Source organism: Medicago truncatula, chromosome 4 (assembly GCF_003473485.1).
Source record: "Medicago truncatula cultivar Jemalong A17 chromosome 4, MtrunA17r5.0-ANR, whole genome shotgun sequence".
In the NCBI taxonomy this organism is placed as follows: Eukaryota; Viridiplantae; Streptophyta; class Magnoliopsida; order Fabales; family Fabaceae; genus Medicago; species Medicago truncatula.
In genome coordinates, this window is record NC_053045.1 from 3,381,721 (window position 1) to 3,397,809 (window position 16,089).

Sequence of the window (16,089 nt, forward strand, 5' to 3'; positions counted from 1 at the left end):
CCATATCTGGGCAATGCAATACTAATTTAATTTTTAAACGAGTTCCGTCTTCAACCACCAGTTATGTGCATCCTTTGCTATGTTAAAGTGTGTGTGGCTGACTATAATCCACACATAATTTTGTTTCTTTGGTTTTACTCGAGGCCAGGGTGTGTTACAGTGTTGCTTAGATTTTTATGGATTCATATTTATTATCATGATGAGTTAAAAGGATTTGGTGCCCACGCCACATATTTGCACCACCATAATTGATTGACATTTTTTAAATTATAAATACTTCAACAAGTAATATTGTTAAATTGTCAAAGCAGAAAGAGGACATTTACTCACACGCATGCCAGAATTTGTGGTAGTTTTGATTTTTTTTATTGATAGAAAATAATAATAAGCCTTTACATCCAAACAAAATACAGATGCATGAATCCTTAATGTTACTCTAAGCTCGTAAGTCTTAATTATCCTTGTTCATATAAAACATTGAACAGGATATCATTACATAAAAGATAAAAGAAGAAGAAATATAGCAGCTTTACATGACTCATGGAAACAACCACCAAAGATTGTCTTGCATTGTTTTATTGGCTTGCCTCAAAGTTTTAGGTAGTGAAATTACACTGTCATGTGAGTTAATTTTCCTATCCTCTTCAGCAATTGTTTCCATCATCTTTGATGTTCTATGCCTCATCACAGAAACATATTGTGGTGGTGCCACCTCCATGAAAAACCTTGCAACGCGAGAACTTGCCATTCTTAATGTGAACTAATTTCAAGTGTTCAATTGCGGAAAAATGTGTAATCACTAAGAGATAGATTGGAATGAAAATTGAGCTGAAATCGTTTTGTATTTTGATGTGTTTGAAGCATAAGAATAGTTCAATTTATAAAGGGTGGCTAGAAGTAATTAGCTAGGCTTAAATTGAGTCAAGGGTCTTAATCTTTGAGGGTCAAATCAGTTTTTATTTGATGGTGCCGCCTCCAGCTTTTGCTATTAAATATGTTACAAACTTATTTCTATTGTGGGACAAACTATTTGGTACGTGTCAACACCTGGATGAAAATTCTAATATCCTCTAAGATATAGTTTTTGTTTGGTACATTAAGTTCCATTTTACACTTTTCATTGGGACATTTTAGTGTAGTAGCCGTTTAATACTCTTCCACGTTTCTACATATAAGGAAATGATATTGACTTAGACGTTGATGGGGTTAATTAAATTTCTACTATACATCATTATAATTTTTTCCTCATCTTTTTGCAGCAATTATACGGAAGTTTTCTAAACGTACATTTGCATAAGTTTTGGCCGTTGGGTTTTGGTGATGAGAATGATATTTATAAAACCAGTTTAGACAACTTTTGAATAATGATATTTATTACCATTAATTCTAAGCATGAATGAACAAGAATTCTCAATGGTTTCAAGGGTTTGCATCTATTCCTAGATTACAAAGGCAAGAATTTCTTATCTCAAAGTATTTATAAATTCAACTTCCGTTTCACAATATAAACCGTAAATCAATTTAAAGGTGATCAATCAATAAAAGCATTAAGCATGGAGATAAGAAAAATAATTCAATAAGTTTCATCAATAATCGTAATCCAATCACATGACAAATGTATTCATCTAGGTCTACTCATCCCCAACAACGGAGGGTTTAGTTACTCATAGCAAATAAACAAGAGAAAGAATTAAAGAAGAATTACAAGAACAATTCATGAACGATTCTTGATAAATCTCCTTCAATGGTGTTGAAAGACGCCTCCTCTATGTCTTGTCTGCTAGGTGACAGGTTTCTCCACTCAAAATTGATTAAAAGCCGTATCCCCCTTTTCTTCGTTTATTTCCGGCTTTTATACACACGCCTTCTATGATGCAAAGGCTCCTCCACGTGTGTCCATGTTTTTAGGCTTCCTCTATTGTTTTTTCGTTGACCATTCCTTTGTCGTACGTTGAATCTTTCTTTGTGGCAAATGTATTTAATTTGGCAAGTAATGAATAAATGTGGTGTATGGACACCACATGAGTAAAGCAAGATCACACCAATACACAACAACATGTTGATCAGTGATATAGTGAGCATCTGCTATATATGGAATGAGATACACCTCCATTATGCCTAGATGACATGCATGCTTTAAAATTTTGATTGCTTGAATTAATCTTTGTAGCTTCTGCACCGGTATAAGTTCACTTCCTCAACTCAACCTCTAAAAAATAATAGAGAACAAAAACTCCAAAAATTTGTTTGGTTAGAGAGAACTATAAACAAGAATAACTAACACAATTGGATATTTTCAAAATCCTCTTTTTTTTTGCTCAGTTTGACTTTAAAAGCACTCTGAATTGATTCAACTTAACTTAAAACTACTTAAAAATAAATGTAAAAATAGAAACTATTGAAGAATTATCAGAAAGTTCTCTAATCCCAAAATAAATATAGGGGTTTTGTTGCAAACATTATGGGGAAGAAGAAAATCATATTAGTTTTTCAAATAGAGATTTGTGGTGGCCGGAAAATAAGAGAGAAGGTGAGAGTTAGGGTTTTTAAAATCTTAACAATCTAATAATAAGTTGGTGCCTTTTTGAAGAGGAAGATAAGAGTAGTTCAATGGTGGTGGTGGTGGTGGTCGTGGTGTGGTAAAACGACGTCCGACGGTGGGATTATGGTGGATGAAGTATTTTGATGGTGGTTCAAGAGAAAGAGGTTGATGCGCGTTGTTTCAAAGAAGAAGAAAGAGGAAAAAGTTGTGTTTTTTTTTTTGGTAGTGAAATAATAATAATAATTATCATATGTTGTGAGTTCACGGTATGTCACATGTGCTTTTTAAATCCAACCGTTGATCATCAATTTTAACTGACACGTGGAAGGAGTTACCAGATTTGGCAAAATACTAACGGATAGGACCAAAATAGTAAACAACAGAAGATTTATGAGATCAAATTAAAACACTTTAAAGTTAAAGGACCAAAGTGAAATTCAAAAATAAGTTAAGGGATCAAAGAATGTATTAAGCCTTAATTTTATATTGTTACATGATAATATGGCTCAATACTTTGAGGGGGAAACATACAAGTTGCAGCGATAAGGATGGTGTTTGTTGAACTTCTCCATTGAGAGAATAATATTTAAAATGAGAAAACATATAAAAACAAAATGAGACAGTGTTGTAGTTACAGATAAAAACATATAGCTAGCATTATTTGTGATTTGTTCATATGCTAGCATTATTTTTGCTGTGTGTGAAACTTTCTTTCCTTACCTGGAAAGTGTGGCACAGTACTAGTCTCATATGCTCCAATAGAAAGTCCCCACAGACAACAATATCATAAGGGGGGCTATGCTTTTGATTTCATTCTTTATTTTCTGGTATTTTCAACAAATAAGATATTTGAAAAGTTGAAGTATGTGAATTAAATTTTTAACCATACACATCGATTTTTCATTTTTTTCTAATATGTAGTGACATTTTCAACATCTACCCCAATTGCTTATTTTAGGCCTTTGAAATTAAATTTTAGGACATCTCATCGACAAATATGTTGTCACCAATAAAGGCTTTCCAAGAACTAATGAATTCAATTGATCTTTCTGACCTCTCTAATCGATTGATGTTTAATTTTTAGGCAGCTCAATAGCGGTGAAGGACAGAGATAGGAATAACAGCTGCCACCGTTACTTATAATTTTGATTAGAACAATTCATTACTACTGCAGAAAAGCATCCTCAGTATATTACAACATATAAGATTGACTAAGGGACCAATATTGTAATACAAATATTACAAATAAAGATATGTTATTTCAACAACCATTTATAGATAACTTATATGACAATCAAATATATATATATAAAAAAAAAATAAAGATATTGACCCACAAACCAAAACAATAAAGAGAAAGTGTACAAACACAATATAAATAGAAGAGATTATGTTGTCACAAAAGTTATTATAAAATGGTTGTACCAATATTATTTTTCTATACAAATATTTGAGTTGAAGACATGTTTACAAAAGCTTGAATACTAAGATTACAATGATATTACACTTAGTCAATTGCCAATTTAAATAGAAGTATAGACAATTTATAAAACTAAAAATAATAAATCTACGAATAAATTCACACATTCAACATTTTATTCTTCACAAATTTCATTGATAAGAAACTACTTTCAATCGTTACCTTACAGGTACACCAAAAATAAAATAGTTACCTTACATAAATTAACGTAGCTTCATCTGTATTTGATTTGTGGTTTTAACATTTTCATTGGTTATATCGCCTTTTATTGAAATTTCATCTCTTTCGACCAAATTTTTTTTTTAAATTTATTTTTAAATAAATTAATATAAAATATGACATGACATTAAATAATTATCACTTTTCACCCCATTAATATAAAAATTATTATTTTATTAAAATAATGAGGTAATTAGTGAAAAATAGTCAAAATAATGTGTTTGTTAATTGTGTGATTAATAAATTGTGCAAATGAGGTATTTAGAAAAAATTATTATTTTATTACCGACTGAAACTCATTAGTGGCGCTTTAAATAGGGAGCGTGGGTTATATGACTCATTGTCCAATTTTATTGAGCTTTGACTTTGCTTGAGGTCTTGAAGACTCACATATTAGTTTCTAGACTCAAGAAAGAATCAACTATCCCTAGTTTGTGGTTGTTATAATAACTTTCACCTAACCCCTCCACACTTGTATTACTTATGCTATGTCCCTCATGCTTACGGAGTAGAAATCAAAGAGAACTAGTCTTTGGTTGAGGACGAGAATTATCATGTCGATTTTTACAATTCCATTTTGAACTTCCCATCAATTTTCTATAAGTATATTATTATATCATATCCATTGGTTTTAACTTATTATACTTGGCTTTTTATTTAATTATCTATCACGAAACTAGAATGTTTATTTTGCCTTATTTCTCAGAAGTGCTTGATTTATGTAGAGCATTTTTTTTTACTTCAATTGTTTTGTATGAATTTCACGAACGAAAACATTTTTTACTCTTAAATCAATATGAATTGAATTAATGTGAAATGGTAATGAGCAACAAGGTAGGAAAAAAAAAAACATTTAGATAGTTAAAATGATCAAACCAGACAATTGTTGGTTTCATACTTTCATCGTATAAACTTATTAATGCCACTGATATCACTCACGTTAACTCTTCTTTTAGTTATTAGAGTCAGATCAAAGATTTGATATTTTATCCTAATTAATGTTTTCAATGGTATGTTGCTTCAACTTTAATATCATACAATGATCTACAATATATTTAAGGAAATGTACTTGAGATTTTTGAATGGAGGATGAGTTAAAAAAGAAGATGAGTTTATAGAGATGAGAGTTGTAAATGTAATATCCCTCTATGTTTGTTTGTATTCTTTCTTTTTCTACATCTCTTCTTTTCTATGTGTTTTTGGTTCTTTTTCTCCATGCCTCTTTCTTTTCTGATCTTGTGCTCCAATTTATACTAAAAATAAGGTCGAGGTATACATCGTGGCAAAATGGTAAAACAACATAATTGTGGATTTTGTTTGTTTGTTGCAAATAATGAAGAGCAGTGAGACATAGAAGAAAGAAAAATGTTTAATTTTTTATGACTTACATACATTGTTTATGAAGACTATAGTTTTATTAGGAAAAGAAATAAAGATATTAATGTTGAAATAAGGGGAGGAGTGGGTTCAACCCCTTGCTAAGAATGTGATGGACACTCTTCGATGCCGAATGGGAAAAAAAATCCATAACCAAAGAAAAGAAAAATTGGTATTACTCTCAAGGTGACATTTTATATGGGAAAGGTGAATCCTTTCCCATCATAGGAAAGTTTATTTGGACCTTTAGATCAAATCAAGAACACATTCTTATAATACTCTCTCCACACTAGATTATTTCTTTTACATCTTCCACCACCGTTATCTCCTCCCCACCACCAGCAACATTAAAAACGCCACCATCTCTCTTTTCCAAACCCACAAATGCTTGATTCCTCTCCAATTCCAGTTAATAAAAAAACTTCCGCTTCAACCATTAATTTTTATATTATTATATGGATCTTAACCTTTCATCTTCTTCACTACGAGATGAGATCTGGAAACACCCAAATCAATAACTTCATGGAACTAAACTCAAAATCATCATAGAACCAAAACATCCAGATTGATAAACTCAAAAAAAAATTAAAGAAATGAGATCTGGAACGTTATTTCTGTATAACAACCTTGGATATTCTGTTTCTGTTGTTGTTGTTTACTTGTTTACATATTATACAAAATTGAAGTTTGATTTGTTGTTGTTGATTATTATTGTGTAAAACTTTGCTCCAATTTCTTATGAACTATTGAGATTTTGTTGTTGCTGCTATTATGTGGAGTGGAATAAGGGAAAACAAAGGAAAGTGAAATCAGAAAGATATTATTTAAAAAATGAGTAGAAACTTGATTGTAAATTTAACAAAATTAAAATTATAAATGAAAAACCAAGTATGAGTGAAATCCAGACAAAGCATGCACAAAGATATTGAAAAAGCCATGGGAAAGAAGCTTACACAGAGATATGGAGAGGAATCAAGCATTTGCGGGTCTGGTGAAGAAAGTTGGTGGTGTATAGTGGTGTAAAAGAAATAATCTAGTGAGGAGAGAGTATCATAAGAATGTGTTCTTGATTTGATCTAAAGGGTCAATATAAACTTTCCCATCGTGGGAAAGGATTCACCTTTCCCATGTGAACACACACCTACTCTCAATATAGGTAAGTGTTAGTTTTGCTTTACCTCGTGTTGGTTTGTAGCTATTTTATGGAGTATTTGGCGTGCACGTAATGCTTGTTTATGGGAACAAAAACCAGTCAATGCACAAACATCTTGTGTGCTAGCGTTGGATACTGTTCAAGATTTCATGTGGTGCAACCGTCCCAATGATACTTTGCAGCCAGCTACCCCAAGATGGTCTAAACCGCAGGCAGATTGGATAAAGTGTAATGTTGATTGTGCCCTCTTCAAAGTCGAAGGAAAATTTGGTGTTGGTATCTATTTCCGAGACAGCCTTGGACATCTTATCCAAGCTCACTCAATAGTTTTTCCCTTTATTTCAACCGCAGTTGAGGGTGAAGCTACTGCTCTACAACAAGCCCTCCAAATTGCTCTCGATCTTGGTCTCAATCGCGTTGTTTTTGAAACTGATTGTCTGCTTGTTGTGAATGTTGTCCTTAGTAATAGCCCATATGTTAATGAATTAGGAAGTTTACTCTCTAATTGTAGGGCGTTGCTTTTTTTTCTAATGTTACTTATGCTCTAGTTTATGTTAGGAGACAAGCTAATAGAGTCACTCATAATCTTGCTCGAGTATCTATTTTACATGCCAGTCCCAGTATTTTCAATCATCCTCCCTATTGTATTGACTCTATTGTTTTAGATGAAATGAAATGAGCTATCTTCCCGTAAAAAAAATAAAAATGTAATGTCAAAAATCCTTGACTCTCACTTTCTTGATCCACACGTATATTATAGGGTCAAAAATAAGAAGAATCTCAAATGACAGAGTTAGAATATGTATTTTTCATTTTACAGGATTATTTTTCAAACATTGTGTATTTTACGGGGTCAATTTAAACAATTAACCCTAAATGAAATAATGTTACGTTTTTTGGATTTTATGAGGAAAACATGATAAAAAAATCAAGTAATTATCCTTACTTTTGAATTTTTTAAATTGATGGAACAAAATTGAGGTACTACACCTTGGATGAGAAGAGAATTGTGGAGTCTGTTGTTTAGTATTTCTGTGTGACATATAATTTTAGCAAAAGTGAAACAATACTTGTATTAGTTATACGTAAGAATCTCAACAGTTGACCGCATAGCGCAGTGGATTAGCGCGTTTGACTTCGGATCAAAAGGTCGTGGGTTCGACTCCCACTGTGGTCGATTCCTTTTTATTTTTCTGATATGTTTTCATATACAATCTTTTCGTTTTAGATAGTGTCTGTCCATTATTCAATACACCAATGAGTTACTTATTATTCTTAAGTCAAGCTATTGATTCTTCATACATTATGATACTAGTAATTGTTAACGAGGGTCTTATTTTCGTTTGTTGTCCCTTAAGTGTGTTTTTTTTTTTTTTGAGGGACCTAAGTGTGTTCTTGAAGGTCCTTGAATTTAAGGATATACGTATAAATAATTTCGAATTTAAATTCAGCCCTATAAAGAGTTTATGTCAAGTGGTATATTCCTATTTCACCTTTTCATAAAGAGAAATGATATTTGTACAATCAATTTGTGACAACTTTTGTACAACTTTCTCTCTCATACTCACATGATGGCTTTTTCATCTCTCTTCCTTTTTCTCTCTCCATTGTTTTTGACCAATAAGAAGAGAGAAAAAGAAGGTTGTCACTAAAGTTTTCATGGAATGGATGTACAAATATCATTGCTCTTTCATAAATGATCTGAATTGTATGGAGGAAAACATATACCTTTTGAATGAACGAACCACTTTCTATCATTCTATGTAGAAATTATTTTCAGAGCATATGTTAGTATACCAAAAAATAGAAATTAGTTTTTAAAAATTGTGCTAATTTATTTATCAAAAGTTGAAAATTAAGTCTATTTAACAAATACTTTTTACTTGTATAATCACTAACATGTGGGCACATATTAGCATGACCCTTGTTTTGAACTAATAGTCATTTAATTGTAGAACTTATTGAACATTTTTTAAAATAAAAGTAAACTTTTTACTTAGCTATCATATAAAATGTCCATAAGTAGAGAACCAAACATAAGAACTTTTTTTTTACTAAACATAAGTAATAGAGATTTAACATTGTTGAATTCTTGAAGCAGGGACATCTAATTAAGCTCTAATTAAACTGAAAGAGAACTCTAATCATCCCATCTGAACATTCTTGAGTTTGCTTGGAAAATATCTATAATTCATATTATGAGTGAGTGCCATATCAGTGTTTAATTCCCTTGATTCACATTGAAATGTAAATATGAAAAAACCTTAACCATCAAATAAACAACCTAAATTATCGATGAAAAATCAAGAGTTAATACTCCTAGGTACATATCATTACAGATCACACAATTATTAAAAGTTAAATTGTGAATGATAATTACAGTGATAATAGTAGTGGTGGTGATATTTACTTCATAAACGAATAGCTCCCCATTCTATAATTTTGTTTGGAAGTTTTGAGCAGGATGGAAAACGTTTTGGCGATAAGGAAGTAGAAAATGAGAAGGAAAAAAGGAGAATAGTCTTAACTCCCACACCTTAGACCAAAATGAGAAGGAAAACGTTTTCTTTATTAGACAAAAACTTCCACATGAGAAATTTAAAATATGCATTGGAAGAAAACTTCAAAAAAAAATTATAGGATAATTCCTAATTCAATAGATATCTATTAGTCGTGATTTAGTTGAATGAATGTGTAAAAACTAAAATGTTTTACACCGTCGGTGCATAACAATTAAATTCTAAATAATAATCTTAACAAAAAAAATGAACGGCTACATTCTCCACTCCCCATTGAAAACAATGGAAGAGATTCTATTCCTATCCCTTCCCTCCCCTCCAAACTTTCCTTTTCTGATACCTCTCAACTCAAATAAAAGTTCCTGATACAAACTTTCAACCCCTAGTGAAATATAACACTCAATCTTGTATTAAAACATTGTTTTCAACAAAACATTTCTAGTGTTAAATACACTTAAGCTTTATTGAAGAGTTTATAAGATATCTCGTCACAATACCTACTACCCAAGGCTTATCTGATTAATAACACCAGATTCATTTCTAAAGTCCAAAATCTATTTTGAGGGAGATTATTAAAGAAGATTCATAGAAACGCCTAGATGATGATCATCACATGCAACCAAACAAGAGAGAAAGTATATTTGACAAAAAAAAAAAGTCAAATGGAATTGAAACACAAAATGGGAAACAAAATTATAATTCAAATCCTGGAAATGATACTCAAATATATCATATAAATTTATAAACCTAAAGAGCGTAATTTTGCCTCTTACCACCACACATTTAGGAAGGCAGAACACACAATCATTTTCTCTTCAAAACCCTTCTGTAAAAAATCCGGATTCCAAAGACCAAGTATATTAATTGAAACTTAACAAACCAACCAACATAGAGGGCTCCACATCAAACACATCAGCAGCCATTCACTGTCCACCCACCCAAGCCCCTGTTTCCAGCACAAATTCTGGCAATTCATAGTCATATATGCTGATACAAAATGTAGTAGACTAAATCAAGAACAAAAATTAGGCAGAACTTGTATTCTCTGGCTTATCAGTTTCCATTGGTTCGGTGGATGCTGATGAAGCCTGATTTTCACTATCACCAGCATTTTCACTGGCACTGGCATTCGCATCTGCCTGAGGTTGCTGCTGCTCAGAACCTGAAGAAGCTGGGCTTGGTGGTGTTTGTGGAGCAGCTGGCTTGGCTGGCTTTGGTTTTGTCATAATCGGCTTGCAGAACCTATTCAAGATATATATTTTGATTAGAATAGACAGATGAACAATTAAGAGAATGGAGTAATAATTAATAGTGATAAGAAAACAACAGGTTTATCAAGATTCACAAATTACAGTCTATGAAGCACTGACACATGTCATCATTTGAGAAAACTGTACAATTGAAGATAATTATGTGTCAGTATCCAACATGTATTGGACACCTAACACACCTTGACCTAAAGTGTCGGAGCTACATAAAGTTGCAGTTAATCCTGCCCAACACAACTGAAGAGTTCATATAAATACATTACGCAAGGCCACAACAAGAGGCTTCCTAGAAAACATAAATAGTATGAATATTGGGTGGCCCTAATATAAATACATTAAGCAAGGCCACAACAAGGGGCTTCCTAGAAAACAAATAGTCTGAATATTGGGGGAGCCTAATATGCACCTCAAAAAAGAGGACTAATGGTGAACGTCTTGAATGTACCTGCTAAAGCAGGTTAACATGTTTTTTCCTTTTAAAATGATATATTTATATAAAGAATAAAAAATATTACAAGTAAAATAGTATGTTAACCGGCTATAACAGATAAAGCTTAATAGGTCCACTCTTAGACCTCTTTTTTGAGGTGATATTGAGGGTACCCTACCCGTGAATATCACACAGAAAGAGTTAAAACAAAAATACCTATCAATAGCCTCAGCTTTCTTTCTTATTTCAGCTACCAAGAGTACAGGGTTGGCATGTTTTGGAAGCGAGTCCTGCTGCTGCTTCTTCTCCCGGAGCCAGTTCTCAGCTTCAACACATTCATTCAAGACCTACGAACACATTAAAATAAATACACTTCAGAATAAATTACAACCATTTTATGGAAAAGGGGGAAAAAATTGACAGGTGATTACCTTTTGTTTCTCGTTAATGTCAATGTGATCAAATTTGGTATCAGTTGACATTGCAGCTTCTCTGTAACTGCCTATACAATAGTTGAACTGTTCAATTATTGTGCCCCTCTCCTCGTACTCTTTGTAACGCTCTTCGATCGGGTCGCCTTGCTGCAATTGCATAAGCAATGCTCAATTAAGGTTGTCAGTGGTTAACTAACATGACAATGTCTCCAGCCACAGTATTTGTGCATATAAGCACAAAGGGTAAAATCAACAGGGATTCTCTGATCCCTTTTTCTTTCTAAAGTTTTACAGTTTGACATAGGACAGGAGCAGTTACTGTCTTGTATGCAAAACTTACCTTTTTGAGCTCTTCAAGTTTGGCAACATATACACCTTTAGTTTCGTCTTCACCATCCTCATATAGCCAATCTTCCACCTCCTGAAGTTTTGCGGTAAGACCTTCCCTCTCAGAAGCAATGACAAACTCTTGGTATTTGTCATTAAGCTAAAATGATAGCAGAAAAGAAAAATTAGTTTCAGCAATTATGAATGACGGGCATTTGTATTTCATGTTAAACTTCGGGTAAGAGAAGAACAACCTTGTTTCTCATGTCATAAACATAAGCCTCTACTGCATTTTTCTTGTCCTTTGTTTCTTCCATCACGCGATCTTGCAAAGCCATTTCATACTCCTTCTCTACAGCTTTCTGGACATCCACAGGTGCCATTGCTCCATAAACCAACTCTGCTACAGGAACATTTGTTTTCTTAACCTTTTTCTTTGGAGCCTGAATCAACAACATATTTAGATTTTGGTGAGTTCTTGCAAAAATTGATATTGGATTATGGTAAACTGTACCACTATCATCTTATCAAAAACTGATCAAGTACATCCTAAGGAGATTTGCATTTAATCTAGAAGAGAAAAATGAGGAAATCATTTTCAAGTTAAATCAGTAACAGTATCAGGCAAACACGTGGAAACACCACAATAAACCTCAACAAGGCCATACTTGTGAAACTGTTCTTAAAATTGTTTTCTTAGTTAGTTTAAGCAACATAAACTGTGGCACTATCATCATCTGAAAAACTAATTACTGTCCCATCAAAAATTAGTAAACAGACCCTTTTTCATGTGAATACCAATAAAATAAGCAGGCTGATTTTACATTGTCAAAAGCTCCAATGCAGACAGAAAGGCACATCAAAACCATGACACCATGACAGGCTAAACACTTACATTAAAAAAATCCAACAGTTGCATATGAAAAGGAGTTTTGATATTGAGAATACACTTAAATATTCCTTTCAATAGTACTCACCTTGGTATCATCAACATCCATTTGTGCAGGCTTATCTCCAGTCTCAGGGACGCCATTTTCAACCCCAGGGGTATCAGCATTGGCCTTTGCATCTTGCATATTAACATCGGCATCGTTGCCATTGGGAGGTGCAGCAGGATCAGCAGGAGCTTCATCAGCCTCCATCTTAGTAGGCTCTTTAGCTGATTCTTTGGAAACTGAAGCCTCAACTTCTTCCTCTTCCAAGACCTAAACAAAAAAACAAGTAAAAGTTTTTAATTCACAGGAAAAAATGTTCAGTGACTTAAAATCATAAATGCACAATAGGTTATGGTAGGCAAGAAAATTAAGCAGCCACTAGAAGACTTACAGTTGCCAAGTCAACAGATGCAATTCCATGCACATTCAAACGAACTTTCACTTTAACTTTTGCCTTTTCGCTTTGTTTCGCTTCGAAAGGACCAATCTGCATACAATCAAAATGGTAAAATGACTTCCATGTGATAAAAAATACTAAATAAAGAAATTAAAAGACTTGTCAAATGGCTTACGGTATATGTGCTGATCCTAGCAGGTGTTTGCTGCCCATTCACATCACTGTATTGTGCATCAATGGAAAATGTTCCTGACCTGTAGAATGTCAGTGCCTTGATACTTGGTATGGGATTACCCTTTGGAAAAACAAGGGAACTCTGCTGATTGTCGGGTCCACTATCCTGTGCATCTGGACCAGAACCTTTCCACGCAAGAGAGATCGAGAAAGGAAAGCTTTCATTGACCTTCACATCATGAGATAAAATAGCCACATCATACCAGATCATGCAAAACTTATTATATGAACAAGTCATAGCAAAGGACATAAAATAAACACACACACAAAAAGAAACCCGCGTGAAAATTCATTAAGGCCTTAACAGAGGTATATACCAAAGATAAGCAATTAAAATAGCTTTGAAAATGTAAAAATTCATTATTCCGAAAGGAACACACTTTTATTATGAGTAGAAGAAATAGGAATGGAAAACAATAACCAAGTAAACTCACAAAACCAAATGCCGAAGAAATGTTACCTGAAATTCTCGCACTTTAAACGTTGGGCTAAGAATAGCACATTGCAATGCAGCACCTTTAGCAACACATTCACTGGCGTTCATTGTTCGCCTAGGCTCCTTCTTGAAAAACTCCGTCAAGATCTTGTTTATAGCAGGTACACGAGAGCCGGAACCAACGACCTCCACCATATGTATATCATCAACTGAGAGTCCTGCTTCAGCAAGTGCCCTCTCCAAAGGTCCCTTAACACGCTCCAAAATCGGGAGACTCAGTTCCTCAAACTCATCACGCTTCATTATACCCTTTACATCCTTCTCATCCATCAAGCACTCGATGTTTAGGGGCACCACAGGATTTGCACTGAGCATCTTCTTCATCTTCTCACAAGCAGCCCTAAGCCTCAAACAAGCCCTGGCATTCGAAAGCACATCAATTTTGTACTCCTCCTTAAACTTTCCAGCAAAGTGATGAAACAAAACCTCATCAAAATCCCTACCACCAAGAGACCTATCGAACGAATGAGCCAACACTTTCAGCTGCCCCTTTTTAAATCCAGCAATACACACCTGCATACTAGCATGTCCAATATCCACAAAAGCTACATTCAGCTGATCATTCTCTGGCAGATCTGTCTTATAAATCCCATACGCCAATGCAGTTGCAGTAGTTTCATGAAGCAACCGAAGCGGATGCAAACCAGCAATAGTTGCAGCATCCAACACAGCCCTTCTCTGTAGATCAGTAAAATAACACGGAATCCCAATACAACAATCATTAACCGCAGCATTAAGATTCTTCTCAGCTATCTCCTTCATATTCCCCAACATCATCGCAAACACTTGTGTCGGGGTAAACATCTTAACCTCCCCCAAATAACGCGCCTGAATCAATGGATACCCATCCGGCCCCTCAGCCACACTAAAAGGCAACGACTTAAGATCACGCTGCAAATCCGGATCCGAATACAATTTCCCAATAAGTCTCTTAATCTGTGAAATTGAATTCTTAGGATTCATCATGGTTGAAGCAGCACCAGCAGTACCAATAAACCGCTGTTTTTCACCGAAACACACAATCGCCGGTGTTTCACGCTTAGATTCATCGTTTAACACAACATCAATCCCTCTTTGTCTAGCAACAGCAACAATGCAACTCTCGTTACCAAAATCAAATCCCACCACACTCATCTTCCTAAATCAAATCTCACTTCACCACAAAAACTTGTAAAAATAAATCTGAAATTAATTATCAACACTCAATAAATCTCAAAGTGACAATAACAACAATAATAGTAATAATTAATGATTAATAATTACTACGCATGAACAATTAAATTAAACTAAATCAAATAAAACAGTGATAATAATAAGAATAATACTAAGATTTAGAATCGATAATGAAGAACGTTGAATCTAAGAGAAAACGAGACAGATCTGGATTAGGGTTTTACCTGTTAGGGATGCGAGAAGAGAGGAAATTAGGGTTTTGTATGGTTATGTTGTGATTCAGTTTGAAGAATCTGAACAATATAACACACACGTTAAAGTAGTAGAGGAAAATTGTTTTTGGAATTTAATTTAGGTTATAAGAAATTTCTGATAAATATTTTTTTTCCTGTAAATAGAAGAAAAAGATATAGAGAATCTGGTAGAGTGGTCCCACACTCTTTGTTAAGTTGAATACGTCATCGATGTTTTTTTGGTTCTAGAACCATCTTTTTCTATGGTCGTGTTTTTTGTTTTTTTGAATAATCTTTTCTAGGTTTGTTTGTTTTTTTTTTTTTTTGTTGGTTTTGGGTTTTACCTATGTACTAATCTTTTCTAAGAAAAAAATAAGTATTATTATTCCCACCTTCTTGGTTTGATTTCCTCACCTTAACCATCTCTCACATCTTTCTAACATTCATATGTCCACTCTCTTATAACCTGCATACATACATACATACTCTCTCTCTATTTAGGGACCTACAAAATAATTAGTCTAAAAAACTTGTGATTATGCACATACATGATTTTCTTGGAGGTTCTTGTAACAACTAAATGTGAAGATAATGTCACATGTATTGCTAATAGAATAGATATTTCATGAGTTATGAATTTCTAAAATAATTCATGATTAATTAATATCTTGTCTATAAATTGACATCAAAAACTCTTATATACCGCTTAAAAATAACATCATAGGAAAATTCCATGTCATTGTTTTTTAAATTTTTTATATTAACAATTGCATTTATATGGACAAGAATTAAAGGACGATATTAAATTCAACAAAGGAATGGTCAAGAATTAAAGTTGAATATAAAATTCAACTCAAAGTTTTTTATAGGGG

General features: G+C 33.4%; 1 protein-coding gene and 1 non-coding gene across 3 annotated transcripts; one reads left to right on the forward strand and one right to left on the reverse strand.

Annotated features, from left to right (window-relative positions):
• The first annotated feature begins 7,874 nt into the window (after positions 1-7,874).
• On the forward strand, positions 7,875-7,948 carry TRNAR-UCG (transfer RNA arginine (anticodon UCG)). The gene has a single exon. It is a non-coding gene; the product is annotated as a tRNA-Arg (tRNA).
• A 2,010-nt stretch (positions 7,949-9,958) lies between these two features.
• On the reverse strand, positions 9,959-15,366 carry LOC25491393 (heat shock 70 kDa protein 15). Of its 2 annotated transcripts, none has more exons than XM_024783057.1 (10): positions 15,209-15,366; positions 13,776-14,993; positions 13,257-13,484; positions 13,076-13,171; positions 12,727-12,954; positions 12,004-12,192; positions 11,763-11,909; positions 11,420-11,569; positions 11,205-11,335; positions 9,959-10,532 (listed from the first exon to the last, which is right to left on the reverse strand). In XM_024783057.1, the coding sequence occupies exons 2-10, from the start codon at positions 14,943-14,945 to the stop codon at positions 10,316-10,318; spliced, it is 2,556 nt and encodes an 851-aa protein (XP_024638825.1). In that variant the 5' UTR covers positions 14,946-14,993; positions 15,209-15,366; the 3' UTR covers positions 9,959-10,315. The 2 variants fall into 2 exon arrangements, with proteins under 2 accessions (XP_024638825.1, XP_013454751.1); XM_013599297.3 differs by having other exon boundaries at positions 13,776-14,978; positions 15,209-15,356.
• Positions 15,367-16,089: the final 723 nt, after the last annotated feature.

What these genes read in the sequence shown, in the direction of transcription:
- LOC25491393 (XM_024783057.1), bottom strand. Translation starts at nt 14,945, where the DNA reads ATGAGTGTGGTGGGATTTGATTTTGGTAACGAGAGTTGCATTGTTGCT. An exon ending in ACATTAACGAGAAACAAAAG is followed by an intron (nt 11,336 to 11,419) that starts GTAATCACCTGT and finishes ATGTGTTCGTAG; the next exon opens with GTCTTGAATGAATGTGTTGA. An exon ending in AAAGCTGAGGCTATTGATAG is followed by an intron (nt 10,533 to 11,204) that starts GTATTTTTGTTT and finishes TATCTTGAATAG; the next exon opens with GTTCTGCAAGCCGATTATGA.